The sequence below is a fragment of the Apaloderma vittatum genome, unplaced genomic scaffold (genome assembly GCF_000703405.1).
Source record: "Apaloderma vittatum isolate BGI_N311 unplaced genomic scaffold, ASM70340v1 scaffold313, whole genome shotgun sequence".
NCBI lineage: Eukaryota > Metazoa > Chordata > Aves > Trogoniformes > Trogonidae > Apaloderma > Apaloderma vittatum.
Window position 1 is genome coordinate 174,569 of NW_009706207.1, and position 20,710 is coordinate 195,278.

Genomic DNA, 20,710 nt, shown 5'->3' on the forward strand with positions numbered 1-20,710 from the left:
GAAAAAGAAAATAAAGTAGTGTCATGATATTTTTCTAGCCAAAGTTTTTATCCACTCTGTAATATTGCAGGTGCTTTATCTGTGAAGAATTACACTTAAGATGAGAAAAGGAGAAAAGCTGTATTGTAGACTGATTATCATATCAAGTGTGAGCTGTGCACTGTCAGAACATCTTGTTCATTTCATATAAGCACATAACATTTTGTGAACCCTTTCCAGGAGAAGGAGGTTTTAATTTTCTCACATCCAGGATACAGCAAATTCCACAATCTGAACTCTAACAAAAAAAATCCAGTTCTGTGTTAATATAGAATTATTTCCTATAACTTTTAAACGATTTTTCAGCAGCTTTATAAAGTCAATAAATCATTCAGAAGCTGGAAATCAGAGTCTTTCGTAGAATTTCCAACTTCTCATTACTTATTCTATGTGGAAGACAGTCTTTCTCTCAAGGAGTTGTGGTATTTATTAGACATCAGAATTTTGCTTAATGCATTAAAATAAGCATAATTGATAACTGTTTGGTACTTCTTACCTCTGTCTTGAAGAAACACCTAAAGCCATTTTTTTTTTATTGTATTTTACCATTGAAAAAAGGGGTAGCTTTGTGTACAAGTTAACGTTTATTTGCCCAGAGCTCCATTTAGAGTAGAAAAGTAATGCTATTCTGGCCATCCCACAGATGCCACTTCTTTAGGATGAAAACCCACCCTGTGTATGAAGTTTTAAAAGATGTTAATGTGTAAGGAGCTTAGGCTTTTTAATGCATAAATGAATTTGCTAGTGTTCTAGTATTTAGCCCTTGCTGTGCTTTGAAAGAAACTGATCTTGATTTGTGCGTCTGTGCTCTGTGTTTTCTCAGGATATATCCATGTGTTGGCTTTATTTAAGACCATTTTCTAGGAATTCCTAAATCAATACCTTTTAATTTTACAACCCTCAAAAATAGGGTTTATTTCAGTATTCGTAAAATAATTTGAGATTATTATAGATTTGAGTTGTTCTTGGACTTCTGATTTTTTGTGTGTTACTGTTAAATACTGTTCCTTGGAGAACTCCTTCACTTGCAGGCAAGCTTGCAGCAGAACAAAGCATTTTTAGGTCATCATAATGATTCAGAGTAGCTGAAATTCAGAGAATGGCAAGTGTTAAATACCTTTCCAAATGTTATGTGCACTGCGGTAGCGAGTGCACAGATTCATCTGGCAACGGATGACTGAATGTGGCCCCCTCCAAATCTGAAATTCTATTGTGCAGAGACACAGGTGGCTCAAGGAATGCTTGTAAAATCTGACTTCCATTAACAACAACTTCATTGCCTCAACAATAAGTTAATCCTCAGCTTTTGCTTAATACTATGGAGAAGTTACTGATACTTTTCAAAATAAAGCTTTGGGAAAAAAGGCCTGATGCACTCTGGAGGATTTTTTCCAAAGATTTTCATTCTGAGATATATCAACTTCATTTTTTACTTCTGCTACGATTAAATCTCATGTATGATTGAATGGGAATTGGTTAAAAGGAACAAAATCCCTCACTTAAACATTTTACTGAAGGTGTGTGTGTATCAAAGTAGGTTATTAGAGCCTGAAGCTCAGATCTTAATCAGGAATTCTACAAAGTAATCAGTTCTGGATGGAATATTTTTTCTGCTTGATAATATGTATTTGTACTTGGCTTTCTGGCACTTGTGTCAGCGCTTTCGAGCGTATGGGGACCAGGGAATGTTGGGATTTTTTGATAGTTTTTTATTCTTTTTTTCCATGAAGATCAGATGAGATGAAAGTCTGAGCTTGAGCTGTTTTGAGAATCTGTGTAATTACTGTTAAAGAGGTTTCCAGTGTGCCGATAGTGGTAAAGCACAAAAGACTTATTCCCAGCGTAGCATGAATTTACGGATAGAGGTTTAGAACAAATAAAAATTCCTATGCTAGGCAATGAAAACCCTTGCTAAAAAAGAAAAAGTAAGTTATCTTGCACTGCCAGGCAGAGAGAATTTTTTTTATTTTTGATGAATATCTACTTGCGTATTGCATTTGAGTTCTCCCACATTTATGTCTGATACAGCAAGTATTTACTCTTTCTTCCTCTCTTTCAGCACCCAAAGACAATGAAGAACGTGTGTTCCGGGAGCGTATGCGCCCCAGAAAGCGGCAGGGCGCTGTGCGACGCAGAGTACATCAGGTTAATGGACACAAGTTTATGGCCACCTACCTTAGACAACCAACATATTGTTCGCACTGCAGAGATTTTATATGGTATGAAGCAACTCTGACTTTGCTTTCCTTGCAACTTTGAATTGAGGAGTTACACAGAATCACAGAATGTCAGGGGTTGGAAGGGACCTCTAGAGATCATCTAGTCCAGCCCCCCTGCCAGAGCAGGATCTCCTAGGGCAGCCACACAGGAACACATCCAGGCAGGTTCAGAGAGTCTCCAGAGAAGGAAACTCCACAACCTCCCTGGGCAGCCTGTGCCAGTGCTCTGTCACCCTCACAGTGAAAAAGTTTTTCCTCATGTTTTTGTAGAACCTGAATTGTAAATGATGTAGAGTAGTAGCTTCATTTTAATTTTAAGCTGTCACCAGTTTTGCAGACGATAATAGAAGACTCTTAAACTTCCATCACAGATATTAGAATGTGTTTTTATTTCTCTGAACCACAAAGTTCAATCTTTTCCTGTCTAGTGCACACTATAAATCCTAGGTAGACAGCCAGTCTATTGTTCTGTAGGTGCCAAAGTGTGGATTTACCTCTACATTTTGACAAGAAGACTGAATTCTTTCTTCAATGCCGAAGTATCACTATCTTCCTCCTAGGAAATCTCAAGCTCCTATACATCCTACTGGAGTTAATGGAATACAAGTATATTAGACTATGATCCAGGGGTTTGGGTACTCAGTGTACAGGGTCTTTATTGTTATAATGTATTTCAAGAACTTCCTTGCAGAAGTTATTTACATTAGTTTCGAGTACTCATGATTTTCAGATAGGGAAAAGTCATGGAGACGTTAATATTTCAATTATTTTTCAGCAACTCTGTTGTTGTTTTCCAAAATTACTTAGAGATACTGATTTGTACCTTAATACACATAATCTATGATGTGATCCATAGTATTTCTTAGGAGTGTGTAATGAATCAGTCTTAATGTGAAATTATGTGAATTGTACATGAACTCATGTACATTCTGCTAAGAAATATCTGCAGGTTAGACTAAGATGTTTTCAAGCAACAGTACTGGAAAATGCAATCTTCTGTCTATTTAGAGACCTGCTTGGTGACTATTTTACCGGTTTGTGCCTTCCCACTCTACATACCCTTTAGCTTTGCCTATTTTATTGCAATGAATGTGTCTTCTGACTCTCTTTGCAACCTATTGTCCTACCTGTTACCTCTTAGCTGTAATGTGGTTCGTGCTTTGAACTGATCTCAGTCTAGGCATGCAATTATCAAATTATTGGTTATAAGAAGCTCTTTTTGAAAATCGTGCATGTCCAGTAAAGAAAGGCAAAAATGTTTTTCGCTTTTAAAAATGCATATTCTTAATTTTCTGAAACACTGTTTTGTTTTCAGGGGTGTAATAGGAAAACAGGGATACCAATGTCAAGGTAAGCGAAAATCTGCAGGAGGACAGTTTGCATATATATGTGTTATGTTATAATGTATAATAATAAGATATTTTCATCAGACGTGGTGTATGTGCAGTGCCAAGAAATCAGCACACGATGATTAGAATAAGTTTGTCTCACCAAAGATATAATCTTTACAGAAAGTGATGGTAGAATTTTTCAAAACTGTTGGTCTTAGACATCATACATGAAGTGGGAGCCCAGTTAACATCATGGAACGGCAGATCCTATGTATCTCTTGATGCACGTGCAGCTCGGGAGGGAATATCTGCAGATGTTGGCTTCTTTATTTTTTACTTCTTGCATTTTGAAATTGTGAATTCTTTATTCTACTTAAGATGCTATGTTTAAAAATGCCAGGTAATTGCAAAGACTGTAATTAAACAGATGAGATAATTATAGAGGTCATCATTAGAGGAGGTTATAGCAAAGACTGCAGAAATGCTTCATTTTCATCTCCATTTTCAACTCAGTTTGTGTACTCTAATTTTTTTATGCAGTATGATGACGTCTTTGTACTTAATTCTCCGCTGACAAGTAGAAATAATCAAGTTAGCGGTGATTTTTCACTTACAAAAGACTTGGCAAAATTTTGTTGTAAATAAGTATGTGCAAATAATGGTTTTACATGCTATAATAAGAATTACTGTATTAACATACAAAAAAGGTTCCTTGAGCTCTGTTTGTTTGGTTTTTTTCTTACAACAATGACCTAGAAGAAAATTAAATTCATTATTTCATTCTGAAGGGTTTTTTTCTTCACTTCATGACCTTGAATCCTACAGTATGAGAGACCTTGTACAGTTTAATGTCATATCTGCAAATTTTATTCATCGGTTAAGTAATCAGTGTGAATATTGACAAAGCATTTTTTGCCTCCTGAAACCTTTTACTGTTATCAACTTAAGATAATGTATTACAGAAAGAACGTTCAACTTTGTTTTTTCTATTCTTTGACTTCTACAATGAGTTACCTGTATGTCTCTTTTCCTCTGGAAGCTCTTCAGGCAGGAATTGTTTTTGCTGTTGGGTCTCATATAATGTGGACAGACTTTATCACATAAATCAAATATGTAAAAATGAGAAAAGTTATGGTTAATATTTCAGAAGGTATTTTGTAGTTTTGCATACTGAGATTTTTGTTTTAGTTCTCTTAAAATTCTTTTGTCTCTTGAAAAGTCATTAAAATGTGCTATTGTAAACCAGCCTTACTTCATAGGACATGCCAAGTCACCAGCCACTAGCAACCTTTCAAATTCTGGCATTTCTAGTTTTCTGAGATCACTCTTTTGCTTTCAAATTAGTTTTCATGAAAACTCATTCTTTTTTTCTGTTTTTTGTTTATAGTTTGCACTTGTGTAGTCCACAAGAGATGCCATGAACTTATAATAACGAAGTGTGCTGGCTTAAAAAAACAGGAAACTCACGATGAGGTAAATGTTTATAAAATAAATTTTCTAGATACAACTCTGACTTTCATCTGTTCAAAGTAGTGTGTCATCTCCACTGTTTAATCAATAAATGTTACAGACTTCTATGTGCCCTTCTGATTGTCTTGTGATGCAGCATTTACTTTGGAATGACAGATTAACATAACAGTTTCATTTACATGGGAATTATTATACAGCAATTTATTTCTAATTAGTAAAGTCATTATACTATCTGAATGCCTAAAGTCTCAGTGAAGTATTGCCACTCCGTTTCATTTTTAACATTCTCCATTTCTGAGTTAATACAGGTTTTGTCATTTTAATTCAGAAGAAAACAGGCTGGAACCCTTTATTCTTTAACTGCATTTTATGTGACTGCATCATTAGCAGCCAATACGATAGGCAGTGTGCTTGGGTATCTGGCATCAACATAAAAGACTTCCCGGAATTTGCTTGCGAAGTCTCACCTCAACAAAGATTGCATCCAAACCATCAAAATGTAGAACAAAAGCCGTATGTTGAAGAAGGCCCGTGGATACTGTGCAGTGATAACACAGGGTACTGCATAGCAAACAGGTTTTGCAGCATAATTACTCCCTACCTCTAGCAAGCTTTTGTATATTAATGGAATTAACACAATGTATGCTTTGTTATCATGTACTTAAATAAATTAAGACATCACTGGAAAATTAAATTAGCTACCATCAGAACTGTACTGTCAGGGAGGCAAATATCATCCAGCAGCTCATTCAGCTCTGGATCAGAAGAGAGAACAAAGCAATCCTTACCATTGGGTTAAAGGTCTCTTTCAACTAAGACGACCCTTTTAGGCATGGTTAGGAAATTAATGTTAATTTCTGCAGACGGTCATACACCAGGGAGCTGTGTGACTGCTGTTGTGTTCAGCTCCCTTAGATTACTCAGCTTTGAGGAATACTTTTATGGCTAGGTTGATAGGGGACAGTTGGGGAGGGTAGTGGCATTTATGGTTTTTTTTAATAGTTGTAGCCCTCAACTGTAACCAGTCAATGCTTTATCTTATACAGAAGTTGTTTGTATTTTAGTGGAAAAGCTAATGAACACTCACTGTCCTGTTCTGTTTTGGGCAACAGCAAGAGCCTTTCACTACAGAGTGTTAGGCAAGGTAATCTCTGGGTGATCCCAGTTCCTTGGCCAGCTTTATGTGTTAAAACCCTACTTGTATATGCTTGAAAAAGCCTAGTTTTAAATTACAAGTCAAAGTTGTGTGTAACAGTGGTTTTAAGCCTCTCTTATGACTTTGAAACACTTACTTGATCTTACTCTTCCTGTGCAATTCACAACCATTTTGCATACTGGAAACATTCTTTAGTACCTTGTTCACAACCAGTATTTTCTGTCCAAAACTTGATCACGTGCATAGGATTGCGATAAAAGACTGTGTTTGGCTGGTGCTGATTTTGCATAGTACTCACAGGAAGATACAAAATCTTCTGTGGATTTATATTCCCAGGCTCCAGACTGGTGGCGACTTGCATGCTTTGCTGATATAATGCTCTCATTGTTTAGAAGGGGTACTAGATCATTGGAGAGAAGCCAGCGGTAATAGGAAAGGGAAGGGAAAACATGGAAATAAATCTCCTGCTATACAGTGGTCACTATAAAAACATATCAATGACATCCTTTAATAAGTAATTGTACCTTGGAATCCTTGAACACAAACAATTTATCAATGACATAATCATAAAGTTATATTATAAAGAAGAGTGGAATACAAAAAGGTAAAGGGATTGCGATATATTTCTATTTCTTAGTCCTGTATTAGTTTGGCCTCCTGCCCCTAAAACAATTGGGAGTGACTTCCTTGTCTTCGACATTAAGAGATCTTTCCTGATAGCTATGTAATTGTTGTTCCCAGAAGTATTAGGAAGCAGACTTGAGTCTTTATCTCTTGGACAACAGCAGCCCTTCCCCCTCTTTCCACTCGAAAAAGTAGTGAAAAGAACTCTGGAGCTGGAGTGTGTCTAATGCAAAGGTCATCATCTGAGCATAGACCTATTTCATCTTCTCTGAATTGTACATGGTTTAAAAATATAACAGAGCCTTGGCATACACTGATTGGAAAGAAATTAATTAGAATTAAATACTCTGTGCTTTCCTTTTTCAGCAAGTGGGATCCCAGCGTTTCAGTGTCAACATGCCTCACAAGTTCAGCATTCACAATTACAAAGTGCCCACCTTCTGTGACCACTGTGGTTCATTACTCTGGGGTCTTTTGAGACAAGGTTTACAATGCAAAGGTAAGGATTACCACTTCAGAACTTTTCTTTTTCTTTGTGACTTGTAGACTTGGAAAGACTTCAAATTATTCTGTCTTTTCCAGCATGTACAGAAATTAATACAAATAGTGGACTGAAAAGGAGGAGCATGAGAATTTACATCACTTCAGCTTGTACACCTTTTGTGTTTTCAAGTTGTTAAACATTTTTAAACACCGTTATTCCAGCTACTTTGTCCTTTAGTACCATTTTCAAAAATTACTCTTATGTATTAGCTGGGCTAGGCAGCATCAGTCCTGTGTGCCCGTATCCAGAAAATGAGGTATTCTTATATCTGGCAGAACCACGCTTTGTGATGGTCTGCCTAGCCCCTCTATTCCAGAAAATAAAGGATTCATTATGTTATGTGGCTTAAGGACTGTGTACTGTGTACAGTAACCGTATATAAGTTACCACTGAAAGGTGAACTGAGGTCAACAGAAATAGTTTGTTCCATACTCTCTTGTTTTAAGCAGATCTGTATATTGTAAATGGAGGAGAAAACAGTGCAAACACATGCAAGAGGAAGTAGTATTTTAGAAATAGTGAATAAAATAGTTTAATTAGTGGGTTGATGGGAATAAAAGTACTTAGAAAATAGTACCTACTGGAATGATAAGCTTTTTCATTTTGTTACACCTTTACAGATGGGTAAGTCCATTCTCACAAATACAAAAATCATGTTAAGGACACTTCTCAACTGGAGAAATGTAGAGTCACACATGTATATATAAACATGTGATCTGTGAAATACGTCCTTTGCAGTATCTAAGACAAGACATAATTATAGATGGTCAGAAATGTCATGGATTACTGAACAGCAAGGGAAAGAAGACATTTCTTTCACGACAAAACATTACAGATCTTCCCTTGTGATTCTAGCTAGTGAGCAGTGATAAAATGTTAGACTGTAAATACTGTTACTTTACTGCTATTGAAGATTTTGTTCAAATGCTATCTTAATTACGGTGGAAATATATTCAGAGAAGATTTTTCAATTAAACATGATTTTTTTTCCTCTTTTTGATGTTTAATCAGAGCTATAGTGTATCTCCACTTAATCTGTGAATATGTTAGTTCACTTCAATATTCTTCTTCAAGTACCTTAGTGGTTCATTTACTCTTAATTAATTAATTAATTAAAATAATGTTATTTCTTGTATGTATGTGTTTACCGTGTAGCAGATGCATAGAAACAATAGTTCAGAAAGCCTATGTTGCTTTCTCCATGTGTATAAAATTAATGCCTATAAAAATGCAATATCTGCATAAAATTTAAAACTTCCCTGAGCTGGAAGGTCATTTGCTCCATGCTTTTTTCTTTTTTTTTTTCTCTCTTAAATGCTGAACAATTCTGCTTTCTTCAGAGATATACTTGCTTAACACCGCCATGAAAAGCATATTCCAGAGATTTATTCTTCTTCTATTTTTCCACTGCTTATTCCCGTGGGTTTTTTTACAAAATATGTTCATGAAGTTGGACTGTGCAAAATTTTCCTGCTTGCTTTATTCCAAGCACTTCGGCTCCTCGATGCCCCCTGCTGTGGATCCTAGGTTAAACATTTCACTTGTGACTTTTGTGAACAAATATACGTACACTGAAAATACCATGTGTGGCAACTCCCTTTTGCTCTTCTTGTTAGCTGAAACATACTTGAAAAGGAGAGGCACCTGCTGTATAAATATATACTTTTTTGATTATTTTTTCCCTAAAAAGTAATGAAGTGAGGAATTGGAGCAGTTAATCTAGTATTTAATTATACTTGCAGTTTTGTTTTCTTTATGCCTTTGTCCACAAGAGGGCAGTGAAGTCTAAGATTAAATATGTCGTCTGTGCCTAACAAATCCGTGCTATGCTATTTTTTGTGGAGCTCTGTTCTCCCCCCTACGCCATAAACTGGAAGCAATGTAACATTTTTAGCTCTTACTAGTATGTGCATTTCAGGAGATGGTGTTTAAGAGAAAGATGGATTGCCATCTAGAGAAAGAGAGTGTCTAGCAGTGCCAAAGATTTTTATTAAAACTTAAGACACTGTTGGTTTTAATCTGCTTGAGTAAAATAGAGTGAGGAACCAATGTTGTGCTCTCAGTTTGGGAATTGAAGCGGGCTGCTAAAGTCCAGGTTCTGAAGGGCATTTCTTCTAATTCTGTTCAATATTCACAGATCACTAGATAGTTTTATTTGTTCCTATGTCTGTTCTGGATTTTCTGTGAAAACACTGTTCTTCGTTATTCTAGCATAGGAATGATAACCAGGTTAATAATTTTATGTTATCATTGATGTATCACTGCAAATTCAGCTAAGAATTTTTCTGCTGAAATTATATTTATTTGTAAAAGCTCGTGATAGGTCCAGTAAGGTCTGATTTAAGTAAGAACAATGGATGCCAGGGTAATATTTATTTTACTTTATTACTTTACATTTCATTGCAGTTTGCAAGATGAATGTACATCGACGCTGTGAAACAAATGTGGCACCAAACTGTGGAGTGGATGCTAGAGGCATAGCTAAAGTTCTTGCAGATCTTGGAGTCACTCCAGATAAGATCACTAATAGTGGGCAGAGGAGGAAAAAGGTGATTTTACTATGTAGTGTCATATTAAAAAATCAGATGAGTATGCCTGTATTGTAACTGTACTAGTTGGGGTTCAATCCCACTCACTTGACTTGCACAAGAATTTCTTTTTGAGTCAGTATAAAACTGAGACTTTAGGGTTTTTTTTCTTTGTGAAAATAAGTTTTTCTGTATTTTTATATGAAGTTTATTTTGTCCTGCTACAGTTTTCAAACCTGAAGTCTGTATAGAGTCTGTAAGGATTTCTTCTTTTTAGTTTTGAGGAAGGAGATTTGACAGAGAGACAGCATCTGACACAATTTCTTAAAAACATAAATGTCTCTGGCTCAGAATTGACTTGGAGTAATTGATTGACTGAGACCCAACACTACTCTATGGCATTGTAAATGCTGATAAATGAGCAATGTGCTGATTCTCATGAAGAGGAGCTGCTTGCCAAATGATGATTCCAGAGTTACCATCACTATTATAGGAAGAACTAGGGTATTCTAAAAGTAAAAAACATCAGTCACCTCAAGTATATCCAAAGCTGATGGAGTTATTCTGGATTGATAATATGTATCCTGGCTCAGAATTCGGCCACACTTTCTACCTCTCTTTGCACGGTTGTGGCAACAGACCCATTTTTGTAAGTGCTGTCTCACTTACAAAATACGAAATGTTTACCATAATTTTTTAAAATATTGACACTTGGTTCTGTAATTTTCCTGGTTATTGCACACTTAGTTCCAGTGTAAGCTGTTTTAGTAATGTTACAGAAACATAGAAAACTCTGGAATAAATTAATTAATTTGTTACTCCTGTGAAAGGATTGTAATATTGTTACTGCATGAGTTAGTTTGCGGTGCTTGATGATACGCCTTGTAATTTAATGCATTTACCAGATGGATTTCTGCACAGACTCATGACTATTCAAAACTTTCCCATTCTCTGGATATGCTTATTACAGTTATCTTAAGAGCCTTCGTTTCTTTAAATTGCTGGTTCTTTCTCTGTTTATATTATGTTTCCTTTTTTATATGATGCCATCTACTGTGTGGTTGAGGTCCTGCTAGTGAGACTCTACAGTGTTAGAACATCTTCACTTTTCTTTATGCTTCTACTTGTGAATTAATAATGATAAATTAAATTTCCTCTTGACACAGGAGAATCTCATAGCTGAGTACCCCTTTTGGAATTGTTCTTAGCTAATTGCAGGTGCAGAGACTCAGCAACCAGTTCCTGGAAGCGCATCATCAGAAGAAGATAGGTCAAAGTCAGCACCAACTTCTCCGTGTGATCAAGGTCAAACACCTCTTTTTATTTCCTAACTGATACATATTTTCACATATTTTCCTCTTTATGAGGAGAAAAAGGCTTTCAGCCAAAGCCTTTGTAGAACCAAACCAATGAAGTGGTTACCACCAGAAAATGAAGCTCTTGAAGTTGTGAACTGCATTTAGATCTCTGAAATTAAGTGGCTTTTACACAGAAAATTATGAGTCACCTTACAGTATTAAGTTTACTAGATAAGTTCTTGCCTAACAAAATACCTTTATGTAAGGAGGTTATATATTCTATTGTAAAAGTGAGAACATTTTAAGTAGTACCACAGAACTTGAGCAAGCCTTTATTTATCTGAAAAGCCTCTATCTGTTAATAAGTTTTTGAGATAAAATTGCCTCCTTGCAATTCTGTCTTGAACACTTTGTGGTAATAAAACTTCCGTCCAGTTAAGCTATACTAACATGTCTGTGTGGTCTCTAGAGGCTTTGTAAAACCACGTTTCCTTTCAGTGATTTTTTTCAGGCATGGATTTGGAGACATATATTTTAATCTTCACTAATATGACCTGATTTTATTGAGCTGAACAGCTTGATTGATAGAAGGTGTATGTCAGCAGCACTTTTTGAATCTGCTCCAATTGTTATTTTTAGGAATCCGAAGTCTGTGAGGTATCTTATAGGCATCACATGTGTAAACTGATGAATGAAAAAAATCTTTAAACCCAGGCATAGGAAGACAGATACTTTTCTGTCAGATTCTTTGAAAACTGTGTCCAACTGAGACATTTCTCTGCCTTATTTTTAGGGAAGACACTTCCAAAACTCCATGGTAATAAAACCGTAAAACTCAGAGTCCAGAACCGATTGAAATTTGTCAGCCTTTTTGTTTCACAGGCAATATTTTGGTTAAATAATGTTTTTTAAATGTATGATGTTTACTTAAAATAAAAACAAGGAATTTGTCTATATTCTCACTTAAATTTCACTTTTGTAGCTGCCCAGTAAAGTTGTTGTTTCCAGGGCCGTGAGGCAGAAGTTGTATGCAAGAACAGGGGACAGAACCAGGGGGAATGATTTCAAGTTGCAACAGAGCAAATTTAGGCTGGACATTAGGAAGAAATTCCTCACGGAAAGAGTGGTCAGACACTGGAATAGACTGCCTAGGGACGTGGTTGAGTCGCCATCCCTGGATGTGTTCAAGTGTCGCTTAGATGTGGCGTTGGGTGATATGGTTTAGGGGTGAACTTGTAGTGTAGGGTTAATGGTTGGACTCGATGATCCCAAGGGTCTTTTCCAACCTGAATTGTTCTATGATTCTATGAACTTGAGGCAGACCCCGAGGTCCATTAGTCACCAGGTCTCACTGTATTTAACACTGAGAAACTTTCAGAACCATTTTGCTGATCTACACAATTGCTTCTTGAAGCGGAGCTAGGAAGCGGTCAAAAACTTTACTGGCAGGTGCCTATTAACAGCCGGGCCTGAGTAAGGTGCTTCATTCATGTTGATTTCAAGGCCTGGGATGCCCAACTGTCCTTGGAATCTTTGAACATAGAACTCCAAAATACTTAAGCAGGAAGATGAGTAAGTGCTGCAGGAAGATATTGAAAATGAGATACTTCTCTGTGGCACAGGAACACCCAAAATCACTAAAACAACTACTTCACTGCTGTTCTGGCTTATCTTTCAAGTTATGGGTACGTCACTCTCTCAGGTTACTTTTAAAAGGCCACCCTTCCTGTTAGAGCAGGGATTTGGCCGATTACTGTAAGGTGGAGGAGCCATTTGCTAAATATGTATTTTTAACCACAGAATGCTGTACACAACATTTGAGGATGATGAATGTCTTTTCCCAAAGCTGGTACAGACTAACACAGACTGATTTTCTGATGGTTGGCTAAAATGAACGCTTTTTTTCTCACATTTCCACAGAAATCAAAGAGCTGGAGAACAACATTAGGAAAGCGTTGTCATTTGACAATCGGGGAGAGGAACACAGAGCAGCAGCTACATCGTCAACAGACAACCAGCTTGGCAAAACTGGGGAGAATGGTGAAAATGGGGAGGTCAAACAGGCCCAGACCAAGCGAATAGGACTTGAAGAGTTCAATTTCATCAAAGTACTAGGAAAAGGCAGCTTTGGCAAGGTGAGTAGCTGCTACTTTTTGTTGTTTTTTTTTCTTTAAACTACCCTGCAGGCTTTTTTTGACTGTACGGCTTTGAAAGTATTCATAGTGATGTTCAGAAAGTGCTTCCACGGTAGGAGCTTCCTTTTACCCATTGGGTAAAAGCAGCTTTTATCCCATGGATCAGGAATCACAGAAACACAGAATGTTAGGAGTTGGAAAGGACCAAGCCCTCCTGATCACCTGGCATTTTCTGTGGTTTAGCTCACTTCATTAACTAGGGTCAAGTCTTTTGAACCAAAATGTCAATGTTTCACTATTTCAGGACATTGGTAATGAAGACATATATACAGTTACATACATGTTGTTCGACAAGATAATTAGTTGTGGTCAAGCAGGAAAAATCAGCTCAGGAATAGTGCTATGGAGTTCTGAGTTCATTGCCTTTCTAGATAATAGCCAGCTCAAGTTTGCTCATTTCACAGAACAGTTTCTGTGCTTATTTTCCCTCAGTGGGCGTGTCCACTGCTGGAGGAAGCAGAACTTAATCATTGCCACTCAGATATGGCGAGCGCAAGAGTCTTAGACAGCGGCCCCAAGTACCACGTATGTGGCAAAGATATAACTCAGCAGATACCTTCCCACAGCAGGGAACTGATCAAGTTGTGAGGGGCATTGCTCTACTTACAGGGTTTACACGTTTTCTTTTCTCAGTGCTGTGCACCATGGAATCAAGGAGCAGGACTGAAATGTCAATGTTTCCCAAGTACACTCTTCCTTGCTTGAAATACGGGAACTGCAGAGGCAGAGGAACAGGACTGAAGCAGTTCCTTTGTCTCCTGGTTTTCTAATCCTTTCTCTGAAGTTTAGCTTGGCTCCAAGCCAGAACTGACCTTAAACACAGCGTAGGACTTGAACCTTAAACAATAGTAGTAGTTCAAATGAACAACTTTAAACTGGCCAGAATGGTGTGTGGGATTGTATACCAAGTACTTCACAAAAATCTCACTACCAAAAGTGGGACATAAAAGTGGGCAATAAATTTCTGTTCTAGATCGAAGTGGAAATAAATTTTGTTTCTAGATCAACTTCTTCCCTTTTTTAGTTTTTGAGATCTCGCTAGTAGGCATTCATTAAGATTTTTGAATGAAGGGATAAAACCTTTCTGTCTTCTGTATTCTTAACTAATACATAAAATAAATACTCTCTTTCAAATTTAAGGAATACCAGAGGTATATTTTTCTAAAATGACATCGCTTTTAATTTTATAAACGTACAACTTCATTAAGACAAGTATGTAATTGTCTTTATACTTCCAGTTCCAACTCATATGCAACACTGCATTTAGGGTGTCTTGTTCACATATAAACAGAATTTCTGCTTGTTTCAGGTAATGTTAGCTGAGCTAAAAGGAAAAGATGAAGTATACGCAGTGAAAGTCTTGAAGAAAGATGTCATACTTCAAGATGATGATGTAGACTGCACAATGACAGAAAAGAGAATTCTGGCATTAGCACGGAAACATCCATACCTAACACAACTTTACTGCTGCTTCCAGACAAAGGTAAGCTGCATGAATCTTTTACCAGTTTGTGCCCAAGAACAATATTCACTGTTTCCAGAATAAAAAGCAGCAATGTAGAAAGAACAGCAATATTTTAAAAATATTTCTAAGAAATTGTTTGCATTTCAGCATCTCACTAGTATTGAACAGGAGTACTGGCTGCTGTTATATAACATAAATACTATTACCTTTTAAGTACCAGGAGATGGCGGTAAGTGAGTTAAAAAAATTTTTTAAAACTGTGTACATAAGCCAAAAAAATACTGAGGTGCCATTTTCTGGGTTTCTTCTGTACACTACTAGGGTGTATCACTTGTTGAATTAAGTACAGATGTTTTTAACATCCAATACTTAGCGTAAAAATTCTAGGATTATTTTGTCAGACATGAGATTATGGCAGAACACTCATCTTTTTAGTTTTCTTGTGCTATGTAATGTACAAAATGTTCACAAAAGAGGGAGATAGGTATACCGCTTATCGAATAAGCTCCTGTGATGCTAATGCCACCCATGTGCTTGAGGAACAGGGAGAAGAAAGGGTAGAGAACACTGATAATGAGAGCCTGTTCCAGTGGTGTGTTCCTTGTTGATAGTTTTTCATACATAATTCCTGTTCATAATATGTCTTTTGGATCTGCTGCTTAGATGTAAGTGAAGAGTTGAATGGTGTACATGACTCTGTGGGGTTTCTGAATCCAGTCAAAGTTCTTGAAACCAATTGTGTTCACAGAATATTTCTGAGTTTCACTTTTTTAGTCTCTTTTTTCTCTCCTGTCATTCAGATGAGCTGATATTTTTTAACCTGATTGTCCAGAAAGCTTTATGGACAAAAAAAAAGCAACAGAAGATATATCTATCTTGCAGATAGAATACCAGGCATACATACTTGTATTTCCAGAAGCATCCTTTATTTTTGAAGTGCCTGATAATAAAATATTTGCTATTTCAAAGCACCCAGGTTTGAACTTTTGCCTGGGGAACTAAATATTCTGTTTCAATAGAGTGAGTTTTTATCCTGTCGGAAATAAGTTTAGACATCTATTTTAAATTGTATGGTTTAAATAAAACACTTGAAAAGCAATCAACTTCCTTGAAACTTCTGGGGTGTTTTTTGTTGGTTTTTTTTCCTTTCAGTAAGGCACTACATTTAAGTATTTAAGTCAATTTAATGGGAAAGTTTGGCAGATTAAATGAATAATTATTTTATTGAGCAAAATTAAGAATCACTAATGGTGTGTAAGAGTATATATGTGTGTGCATGTGTAAATACCAACATATTCCCATATTATAACCAAAACTGTATGTATGGCACAAATGAGTAACTGCAATTGTTATGTGTGTAGAATCACACATAGAAGACCTTCCAGCAAAGTTGTCAGGAAAGATAAATAGGGCAGTGGGAGAGCCATAGGAAAATGTCTGGTACGATCAAGATTATAGTGTGTTCAAATATCCAAATAATACATTTCTAATATGTTTATAAAGTTCTTAAAATAGTGGAAATGCATTAGTATTTTATATGCTTTGAAACTAATACAAAAAAATGGCCCAGAAAGGTGCGTAGACAATTTCTATCTGAGGAGGATGTTTCATGCATTTAGACTTCTTTCATCTGAATATATATGTGTGAACATACTCTTGTTTAAAGAATGTTTAAATGTATTATTTTAAAATCTATGACTAGAATTGAGAGTGTTCTTTCAGATTAATAAAGAGATAAAAAGGTTGTACTGGGACGAGGGATAAACTGGATGTGCAGAGGGAGACTTTAGGACTAAGGCAGACCGCGCTCCCTGAAGTGTAAATAGAGGTATCAGCCGCCTGATAGGAATCATGTGGCAGAACGTCAGTAAAGATCAGTTTTACATTAACTGAATCATGACAAAAGGTTCTCCTGCTGCTCCTCTGGTTTCCTGGAGATTTGTTTCCTTTTGTGTTTCTCACCTGTTCTGCTCTCTTCTGTATCCTGCTTTCTGCCTTCCTTCTAGCTCTCCAAAGCCAGTCATCAGATTAAGATATTCAGGAATCTTCTCTCTTCCCGAATCTCTTGATCAGAAAGAAACTGTAGTTTGTAGCTTTGCTTGAACTCAGAGGAACTGAGAGTTGAGTGATTTATAGTTACAAGGCATAGGCTAGTGACTCTTATCAAACAACCAAAACTTCACCTAGTGATGCCCAATCACATTAAAAGTCCACACTTGAAAAATTGAAGGGGTTTTTGAGTGTGGTCTGTGAATAATTTGCAAAGAACTCTTTATAAAGAAACAAAAACTCAGAACGTATTTAAAAGCAAAAACAATAGAGGTGCTAAAGCTATAAATTACTTACGAATGACAACAAATGAAAATGTACCAAGTAAATTAGTCACTGAATGATTTGCTCAGGTTCAGTGGAAAAACAGGTAGAAAAACTTGCTCGAACAAATATGATCTGTGGTTAAAATAGCTTTACTCAGACAAAAGCTATTGTACAATAGAGTTTAGAATGTGTTTAGCAGTAGTGTATAGTTACTTATGCTGCAATTGTATGCTGTGCCATGGCTGCTGCACTTTGCAGAACTGGCCCCTGAAGTGATCATGCTGGAATTAAATTTGGCACTTCAAGTAGAATGTATTTGTCGTGTACACCCTGACTTAATGGGGAGATTGACTCAGTGTTCATTGTCAAAGCACTCAGAGGTTGACTTTGTGTAATGAGATTACTTGCTTTGTTCCTCTTCCACAAAAATGCGAATATATGAGTTTGACTTTATATATTGCAGTGTTTCCCTTCAGTAATAAGGTGAAGACACTGCAGAAAAGTTGCCTTATATGCTTTTTACAGTAAGCATGCCTCAGTATTACTTGTTTTTTACATGGAGTAGAGATTTTATTAGTATCATTTACTAAATGATACTATTATTATCACAAGTAAGGGATATTACTTAAAATTATATCAGAATTCAGAAATCATGCCAAATGGCTAACAGCCATATACACTAATGTGTCTTTAGCCAAACATACCTGAATATACTTTTAGCAGTCCCATGTAGCTTCATTATTTTAAAGGAATACTATTGGGACTAGTATTTCTCATGTTCCTACTTAATCCAAAAGCTATTTCTGATCAAACCAGTTTACTTTAAGCCCATTAAAAAAATGAGCCCCTGAAAAGATCAACATTCTATATTAAAATGACATATATTCAAGTATTCTACTACAGAGATTGTTTTATGGTCTTCTCTGGTAACCTGGAAATCAAAAGAGCTGGGTTCTGTTCCAAAGCTTGGGATGAAATATGCAAACTTCATCCATGATGTTTGGTGTGCCATAGTTTGAGGTATGAACTCAGCAGCCCAGCTGTACACATTAGAAAGAATGTAAAATCTCTGTGCAGGACGTCAGCTGGTGTGTATTTTTACATGGGAGGAGCTCAGGTATTTTAATATAGCATAACCCCGTAGAACCATGTCACGACTGGATAGTGTTTTTTGGTACTACTGTGCTGGGGCAGCATTTCCCTTCTTGCATTGCCAGAATCTGGTCAATTCACCTATTAATGTATTCAGAGGTCTGAGTTTTGTTTTGCCTGTGGGCTGTCAGTTGGGGTATAGATGAAGAATACTTCATTCTGTGTTTGGCACCCCCGCAGTGAAACTTACCCAAGGCCTAACATACAGAGTACAGCATTTTTGTAATAACTGACCTTTGCTTTTCATCATCATTGATTTATTCAGGACTTCATTGTGTCCTTTATTGAGAAAATGTTGATTTTTTTTTCAGGACTGCTACTGTTTCCATTCTTTTTTAACTCTTCCTCCTGTCTTGTCTTTCTCCTCTTCTATGTGCTGGTTCTTGTGTTTTCAGTAAGGATTCTCTTAGCTGACAATAATGCTGATGCTGCCCAATTCCCGTCCCCAGTATCCTCTTCACTCCGACCTCATACCATTCTTCAGTGATCAACTATGGAATGGTATCAACATCAGGTTTTATTGATAATGCTTCAGTCAGGTGTCTGGCAAAGTAGGTTTCTATTTCTAGAGCTATTTTCTCTGAAAGCGGTGTGTTTATGATACTTGGTTGGAAGTTTTGGAACTGTGAAAATTAAAGTGTCTTTTTAATGAAAAGTTGAGATTTCACGAAATAAAGGTATAACTAGTTTAATTTTATTCCTCCTACACCCTGTCAACCTTATTCATACTACTTAGAATTTTCTAGACCTTTACCCTATGAGATGCATACACATATATATGCACACTTTTTAATTTATAATAGATTATTCCAGTTAATACTTTAGAAATATGTTTTTAAAAAAATTAAGGCAGTGAAAGCTTCATTACAGTAATTCATCATAAATCTAGAAGCCTAGAGAGCTACTGCTTTTAACATCTGCCATTTGCTTTTTTATCCAACTTCATGAATTAAGATAAATTTTAAAATAGTGCTCTTCTGCTCATTCCAGAGTACTATATATTCAACAAAATTGCTTTGTACACAGACATAGTAGAGTACTATTAGTACAGCGCAAGGTTCCTGTTGAACCATAGAATTGCATAACTTGTAAAGCACACTTGGTCAGCATTGTAGCTATTTCTGTTAGAGAGAACAAGTAATTAAATAAAGGAAGTCAGAGTGTCAGTTACTACAGGTAAATAGGTAGACTTATTCCACCCTTTTTTTTCCCCCCCTCGTTACAATTGTCTGCATGTTAAAAGCAGAGTGTCTATTCATAGCATAGGTCCCGGGCTGACCTGCAAGTCCATTCATTTCTTTCCTGTGTTCTGGTTTGATCAGGTAGAGATTCGCCACAAGACAGTGGCAGAACCAGGGAACATCTGGGAATAGTCTATAGTCACCCTGCTACCATTATGTTGATCCCTTAACTGTTATGTTCTACCTAGTGGCCTATTACTGGTTTACCCTAGATTGTTAGCACTACAGTTTAAGCACTATTACTTTCCGTGTGTTTGCACTGTATCTAGCACACTCTGGGTAATAAATTTTTATGTGTATATATATATATATGAGTAATGAATATAAACACCAGAAAGCTGGTGTTTATAAAACACAGATTTAGGAGATTTTATCTCCATTTCAGCTGTCATGATCCTTTGTGATATTGGCAAATCTCTGAGCCTGTTTCTGTATAAAACAAGAGTAATCAATCCTTCTTCTGCTCATGGCTTGTATTAAAATGTTTCCGAGAGGCTTTGGAAATACAGTATGGAAAAGTGAAACATTGCAGAAGGTATAAAATGGAGTTCTGGTTTTGAAATGACTTGTTTTATTTGTGTACGAAAATGTAAAACAGCGAAAGGAAATGGAATCATATGCTTATGATGTCCTTTAAGTCATGTTTCCTAAGTTAATTTAGGAAGAATCACTGCATTATGTGGCCAAAACTGTCTCTGGTAATGTAAAAGCAAGTCTTATTTCTCATATATGTATTTGTACAAAAGTAGTAAATGTGTTGTACAGTAATAGCTCAGAGGAGTGTCATTTATGATATACAGTGCAAATTAACCTGACTGGCCACTGTTACATTCATCTGAGACTAATCAGAGCTTATAATCCATTTTATCTGGTATTCTTGTGCTTTTGTTGCTAGGCAGCTAAAGCCATTATGCAGATATTGCTATATGGGTGTAATCAGTTTAACACAAGTTTGCTTTGCCTTTTATTACTGATTAGTGTCAAATTAGAACTTTTTAGGGCCCAATTCTGTTCATTATTATCCCTGCTTCAGTGAATTTGTACATGTGTGGGGCAAAAGACTAAATAGCCCCTGTATTTTTAGCTAATTCAGTGCTAAAACACTTGAATACAATTTAAATATAAAATCGTT

General features: G+C 36.4%; 1 protein-coding gene across 1 annotated transcript in view; it reads left to right on the plus strand.

Moving 5' to 3' along the window:
• Positions 1–20,710, plus strand: part of PRKCE (protein kinase C, epsilon) — a 284,427-nt gene that overhangs the window by 174,325 nt on the left and 89,392 nt on the right. Inside the window, exons 3-10 of the mRNA XM_009865685.1 lie at positions 2,099–2,258; positions 3,574–3,608; positions 4,977–5,062; positions 7,206–7,338; positions 9,790–9,932; positions 11,120–11,216; positions 13,130–13,344; positions 14,714–14,887. Of these exons, the coding sequence (XP_009863987.1) occupies positions 2,099–2,258; positions 3,574–3,608; positions 4,977–5,062; positions 7,206–7,338; positions 9,790–9,932; positions 11,120–11,216; positions 13,130–13,344; positions 14,714–14,887 (1,043 nt within the window). The remainder of the gene's footprint in view (positions 1–2,098; positions 2,259–3,573; positions 3,609–4,976; positions 5,063–7,205; positions 7,339–9,789; positions 9,933–11,119; positions 11,217–13,129; positions 13,345–14,713; positions 14,888–20,710) is intronic.